Below are 7,437 nucleotides of genomic sequence, written 5' to 3' on the forward strand. Positions count from 1 at the left end.
AACTTTTCAACAAATATGAATTTTATTCCAGAATAAATCAACTTAAACCTTTAATAACTTTCAATATTTTACTCTCCATAAAAATATATTTTGTCAAAATTATAGAAGTTAGAAATAAGCGCAAGATAACATCGGATCATTAATAACAATAAAATAAAATGATCTGGAGGACCCGAAATGATCTACGGGCCTGACTTTAACACAGTGGTTCAGAACCTCCCGCTCGTTCCTCGCGGCACCTGTTCTCCCTGCAAAGTTAATTTGGACTCACCTGGAGCGGGTTGTCCATGATCTGGGGTTGGTGAGCCGGGGCGGACACCACAGCGGCGGTGGTGAAGAGAGAACTTTCGTTCTCCATAGTTTCCTTTTTTTTTCAGGGATCAAAGACAGTGTCGTACATCGCAGTTTTCAGACTTTTCACCCCCCTGCTCGTGGTTTTATCTCCCCATTCCACCATCCCACGTCCCTTTCAGTCAGTTTCAACTCCGAGCGAAAAGTTCCTCCTTGTTTAGACCCGGAGCTGTGAGAGCTTCAATGACAGCTGGGAAATCAGGAATACCACTCAGAAAGTTGAATCTGCAAAATACGATTTGTGTTTCTTTCTTTTTTTTATTGATCAGCAGTTATCTTTCTATCATAAAAAAGTCACATCAATAACTTAAAGGTATTTATTTTTTTAAGGCTTCCCAAAGAAAACACTGAAAATTTCAGGTGAACGACATTCTAAAGTTCATTGAATGTAACACCCGCTGGAAAGAGCAGGTGCACAGCGAGACCGTGAGCATCTGGGTAAAAAAAAATCGCATAATTCAGGACTAGCTTAAAGTATACGAAAGTTTGGAAATTTGAAAACAGTTTTAAACTCAAAAGTATACATCATTAATTGAAAACAATATTGAAAATTCGGGAGAAATGTGCATTTGAGATAAATGTACTTTTGAAATGGAAATTATTTTTAAAACTTGGGAAAATATGTAAAGAAAGAAAAGGGTACATTTAAAACGAATGAAAAACAATTATAGGCTTGAACCTAAACTGTAAGCAAATAAATGCGTTTTTTTTTTTTTTTTTGCAACTGCTGCTGTTTTGTGTTTTCAACCTTTTTCATTTCACTCCCTCATCCTTTCAGTCCTCAATTTACAGTTTCAATTCATTGTTTGTTTTCAGAGTTGATCCTGATTACACGTGGGGTTGGGGCTTTGAGCCCATTGGCCACCAGGATGTGACTGACATTGAGTGACAGATGTTAGAGTGACGTCATTTCCACTCCAAAACAAAGTCTGTTGTTTACTACCTTTTTGTCGTGCCTCCCTTTTTTGAATTCAAATTTAAATTTACATTGTTTTTCGACTTCTGCTTTCAAATTGTTTTCTAGTTTAAAATGTGTTTTACAGATTTATTTTCCAAATTTTCAATATATCTTTTAGGTTTATATTTTTTACTCATGTCCGGTTTTATTTTTCAAATTTTCAAAGTTTCCTTTAAGTTTACAATGTGTACTATTGAGTTTACAACTTTTTTCAAATACTTTTATATATTTTTTACAATCTGACCTTTCAGCCACTTGAAGTTTGTCTGAAAGTTATCTAATTATTTCACGTTTTGATTGAAAGTTCAACTTTGAGACATGTTTTCATTATATTGCGGCCTCCATTTTTGCTGTCAGCCAGAGCAAAACATAAAATAAACTCCAATTGAACTTTATTAGCAACAACTGATAAATGTGATGTCACGAGCGCCCTCTAGATTGAGGGAGGGCCACTGCCTCCCCCTTATGTCTTCTGTGCAGCTGTGTTTTAGATCCAAACATTAAGTAAACGCTTTGGCTGATATAAGATTTTTTTTTTCCATTTTTAGACTAATTTGGAATTTAGCTAATATTTTAGCTTTATGCTAGTTGTTTTGGCTAAATTACACATTTTACAATTTTTAAGGCTAATTTGGCATTTAGCTAATATTTCAGCCAATGAGTTATGTGTATCAATTTTCATATCAATATCAATATTAAGGTGTATGATTTCAGCTACATGCTAGCTGTTTTGGCTAATTTAGGCTTTTTTCAGTTTTTTAGGGTATTTTTTTATTATTGACAAATTAGACATTAGAAAGTATGGCATCATATATCTATGCATGTTAAGATTAAATTAATTCATTGTATGCATTAGTAAAAGAGAATAAGAAGACAAAATAAATATAATACAAACCAAATTAACAAAATAAAACAATTTTTAAAATACAAATATAGATAAAATTAAAAGGAAATTTTAAACTGTAGTCAGAAATCTAAATTTAATTGGGAGGCAATGTATAAATAACCCCAACCAAGATTATCCATAAATCAAAGGGTATGGAACAATCACATCATGCCAGGTAAACTGACAAACAATTTGAAAGTTTTATGACCTTCTTAATTTGGATCTTTTTTAGAGATTTACAAAAAGGTATACATTTTTCCTTAGGGTAATTTGGAGTTTGGCTAATATTTTAGCCTTATGATAGCTTTTTTGTCTAAATTAGACATTTTACCATTTTTTATGCTGATTTGGTATTTGACTAATATTTTGGCTACAAGCTAGCTGTTTTGGCTAATTTTGATTTTTTTTGTTCAGTTTTTAGGCTAATTTGGCATTTTGGTTAAATTTTAGCTAGCTAGCGTTTTCAGCTATCAGCTTCAGAGATTTTAGCTATCAATTTCAGCATCTTCAACTATCAGCACTAGCATCTTCAGCGACCAAAATTCAGCTTACAGCATTCACACTAGCATTATTGCGGGCGATGCTATATATAAAGTTTTTTCAAATGTTTTGGTATTATTTTTTTCCATGAAGATTACAGAAATGATTTTTTTCAAATTTGGCTGTGTGTCACTTTCTGCAACACCGTAAATGTTTACGTTTATGCAGTGATTGCTGTCCTTATTGCTTACAAACCGACCCCGGCCCCACATCAAAGAAGAAAACAGTTATGTGGCCCTCACCAGAAAAAGTTTGAGGACCCCAGACTTACAACTCCAACCGGATGAAATCAATTCTGTCTGCATTTTTTCGTGTTATGGACATCGCCAAAAGCAGTGATTGTTCCAATACAGTGTTAGTCATCGTCTCTATGGCAACCACTTTCACCAATCAGGAGTGACTTCCTGGAAGCCCACACCCATACCACTCTCACCAATCAGACTCAGGAGAACCTGTCAGTCAAACCTCTTTTTGGGAATTCGTATTTGGAGTCAACGGGAAAAAACACAAAACACTGTAAGTTTGAGGATAAAAAGGATTAAAATGTTCAGACTCAAGACAAGTACTTGTTTTTTTTATTATTACACATCTGATGATGACAAGTGAGGCACTGCATCACATGGATCCCCTCACCCCAGGAAGTTAAATGAATCGTATTATTTGGATGTGTTTGAAAACCTGAAGAGCAAACAGACAAACTCCTTCCTGATAGTAAACTCCCTCTCAAGGTCAGCTGAAACAGCCATGTGGGGAGAAGATTTATGGAGTTGGGCTGAACTGGAGTGAATTTCATTTTCTGCTTGGCAGAGCTATTGAACCTCCTGGGTCTTTTGATGTCGTGTCTTTGTGTAAGCTCTCTAAAAAGCAGGGAAAATCTTATGAATACAAACACAAAGGCTTCTTCTGTGAATGTTAGTGCCTTTTAATCTAAGCAGACGGAACCGTAAAAAAAAAAAAAAAAACTAAACAACAAAAGCCTGCAAACAGCCTTGAAACTGTGTATTTTTAAAGGGAAAGCAAGTCTTGAATTTTTCACATAATAAAATGTTTTTCCATCTGTTGGGGATGTTCAGCAGAGAAAAGAAATCTGAGACTCATTATCAGCTGCATAACACCTCTGATCAAAAAGATCCGCTGTATTTGCCACTTGTTGGATTAGTGACGCGCTCGCCCACAGACAACAGGTGTTTTATTGTGCACAAGCAGCCTCATCATCTTTCTGGAAAGCACACAAACAGCTGCAGCAGACCATTAAAAAATACATAATCACAACAACATATGAGCGTGAGAGCCATGCAGCCTGCATCAGCACATTTGATCTCCATTCAGGAGCTCATGCTGTGGGTACCCGGTATCGTGGTCAAAGGATGACCATTGTTGTGTTGTCTTTTATAGGATCTCATTGATCTAACAGTCTTTCTGTGATTAGAATAATGATAGGTGCCCATTTGTTCTGTTGTGTGGTACTTTTTAAGCAACATTCTGTGGATGGAGCTGCTGCTCTCTTTAATACAGATGTTGAATTTCACATTTTAAAAAAAGCTTATGGTTTTTGGTTAAAAACAACAACAACACTATTTTAAGTTTTTAGGTTGTTTGAGGTTAGTTTAACCCTTTAACACACACGTGTCAAAGTCAAGGCCCAGGGGCCGGATCCGGCCCTCCAGATCAATTTATTTTATTGTTATTAATGACCCGCTGTTATCTTGCGCTTATTTCTAATTTTGACAAAATATATTTTTCTGGAGAGTAAAATATTGAAAGTTATTTGAGGTTTAAGTTGATTAATTCTGGAGTAATATTAATGCCTTTTTCATTTTGATAATTATGTTAAAAAGTGACAGTTTTAAAGTTTTAAAAATTGGCATTTTCTGATAGCTTTTTGGAATATTTTGGCATTTACTAAGATTTTTTAGGCCATTTTTTAGATTAGCTCATATTTCAGCTACATGCTAGCTGTTTTGGCTAATTTAGGCTTTTTTCATTTTTTTCAGGCTATTTTGAAGTTTAGCTATTTTTTTCAGCTTCATGGTAGCTCTTTTGTCTAATTTAGGCTTTTATATATAAAGGAACAGATTTTGTATGCAAAACTTTGGTAAAAAGTTTGATCTTTTATGAGTTAAAATCACATATTATCTTAAGCTGCACAACATTGTTACTAGCTGTCCAGAACTGTACTGAGATGATCCTGTTTGACACAGAGCATCTTTTATTTTGAAAATAAATTATTTGAGCTTCTGTGAAGCATAATTTTTTTAAATTACATTTGGAAAGATACTAGGTTCTTTTTATATTTTTTGTATTTTTTACTGCTAAAGATTGCCTACTCCTGCTTCAAAGAAAAAAAAAAAAAAAAAAGATGTACTTCTTGTCTTTTTGCATGTTGCTTCAGTACATTGGGGCAAACCTACAAAATCAGCAAGAGGTTAAATACTTATTTCCTCCACTGTATATGTACAGTACATCCACAACTTGCATCACTGAAACCTGCAAACACATATTTATCCATCTGCCTCTGAATCCAAAATGTGGGTTCACTCACAGCAGTTCTATGAATATCCGAACCTCTTATGGTTTGGGGCACATAAAAGCCCTTTACTCTGTGATTGTCAGCGGTTACTGAGATCTCTGTTTCTACATGTCGAAAAAAACAGAGGAAAAAAAATCAGTTTAAAGTGGGTCACTCTGTTCCATCTGAACACCTGGAGTGCAGAAGGTCTTTCTGCAATGTCCGTGTTTCCAAATATATGACGTTACCTTGGGATTATAGTCACAGTGAATAAAAAGAGTAAATGTTCAAAGAAAACCGTCCATAAAGCTGTGATCTAGTTGGAGTAAGAAATTAAAGATAAAAGATTTGCTAAAGGACATTTTAAGTTGCGCTTTGGAATTAAAGAACATTCCCAGTAATAAATTATTTATTTTATTTACTTAAATCCCATCCTTCCTTTGCTGAAGTCAGCTGCCAAACACACTCTACTGTCCACTCTTACGATTCTGAACATAACCGGGAATTGAACCTTCACCTCCAACATGGCTGTTGTTAAATCTGTTAAAAAAACAGGGATCTGGATATAAATGTTTGGAATGTTTATTTGAATGATAAGATGTTAAATGTTTTTTTCTTGGTAAGTAAACTCTGGAATATGGCTTGCCTGATGTTAGAGGTGGCCATAGAACTGATGAGGCTTTAAAAAATATAAAAGTATAAGAAACAACAGGGAATGTTCATAAAGTGAGGCAGGCAGTTCTCTGCTGCACTCTGGCACAGAAAACAAGCCCATCAAAACAAGCCCATGTATTTATGCAGCATAAATAAGTAATTCCAATGGTTTCTCTATGAATTAAAAATCCAACAAATCAAATTGCACCAAAGTGTTACGTGAGGCAGAAAATAGGACTGAACCGTTGTTTTGCAGCTGCTTTTGTAGCCATGGGAGAGAAGCTGAGCTGCAGTCTGTGGGCTTTAAAGACTGTGGGTCTGCCTGGAGAGGCTGGTGTACAGTCATTGTCCTGGGCGGGGGGTTGGGAGGGGGTCATCTTTAATCTTCTTGGTCCAAGACAACAGATCTTACCCGTGTAAGTGATGATCCAGTGAACCAGTGGTGGAAGCTTTTCAGCAGAAATACAGAAAGTGATTTCCGCTTTAAAGTTCTCTGGTAGAACAGATGTTGCTGGACTTTCTTCAGAATGTGGGTGGTGTTTACTGTCCAGTTCAGATCCAGATTTTCTGAGTGTCATGGATCCCTGGATGAAGTCTCACATGTCCCAGGAATGGGTGGACCAAGGACCAAGTCTCCAGTATCATTATTTTTTCTATTGCTTTTTTGTTTCTAATTTTTCAGTAACTTTCAAGCATGTTTTTAGTATCTTCATGGTTTTATTTTCCATTTTGTCACATATACCAAAGCTGAAAATAAAATGAAACTACTCTAATTTATCAGGTGTTGTCATATTTTCAATTATATGATCACAACATGCTTGTTCTTTACACACAAAAAAACATTATATTGATGTTTATGTTCAATAGTCTTCTTTTCCTTTGGGCTTTTCCCTTCAGGGGTCGCCACAGCGAATCAGTTTCCTCCATCTAAGCCTGTCTTCAGCATCCTCCACTCTAACACCAGCCACCTTCATGTCTTCATTCACTGCATCCATAAACCTCTTTGGTCTTCCTCTAGACCTCTTTCATGGCAGCTCTAGACTTAGCATCCTTCTACCAATATATTCACTGTCTCTCCTCTGAACATGTCCAAACCATCTCAGTCTGGCCTCTCTGACTTTATCTCCAAAACCTCTAACATGTGCTGTCCCTCTGATGTATTCATTCCTGATCCTATCCATCCTGGTCACTCCCAAAGAGAACCTCAGCATCTTCATCTCTGCTACCTCCAGCTCTGCTTCCTGTCTTTTCTTCAGTCCCACTGTTTCTAGTCCATGTTTATGTTCAATTGTGAGAACACAAAAAGTGAACATTTTGAAGTTTTTTATTACTTTATTTTGTCTTAAAACAAAATGTAACTTTAACAAAACTTGTTTTATTTATTCTTGGGTGAATAAATCGTTTTATTTTAGTATCATAGTACAGAAGTGCTGTCACTTTAACCCATTGCATTATGGGAGACATGGTGCAAAAACTGATGCTGGACAAACTCACGTCTCTGAGCTTCATTATTTTGTTGACTTTTTCTGACACCGGATC

At 35.8% G+C, this 7,437-nt stretch overlaps 1 protein-coding gene across 1 annotated transcript in view; it reads right to left on the bottom strand.

Annotated features, from left to right (window-relative positions):
- LOC112143337 (NIPA-like protein 2) overlaps positions 1 to 698 on the bottom strand; it is a 34,981-nt gene extending 34,283 nt beyond the window's left edge. Inside the window, exon 1 of the mRNA XM_024267220.2 lies at positions 272 to 698. Coding sequence (XP_024122988.1) covers positions 272 to 358 — 87 coding nt within the window. The 5' untranslated portion in view covers positions 359 to 698. The remainder of the gene's footprint in view (positions 1 to 271) is intronic.
- Positions 699 to 7,437: the final 6,739 nt, after the last annotated feature.

The sequence above is a fragment of the Oryzias melastigma genome, linkage group LG16 (genome assembly GCF_002922805.2).
Source record: "Oryzias melastigma strain HK-1 linkage group LG16, ASM292280v2, whole genome shotgun sequence".
Lineage (NCBI taxonomy): Eukaryota > Metazoa > Chordata > Actinopteri > Beloniformes > Adrianichthyidae > Oryzias > Oryzias melastigma.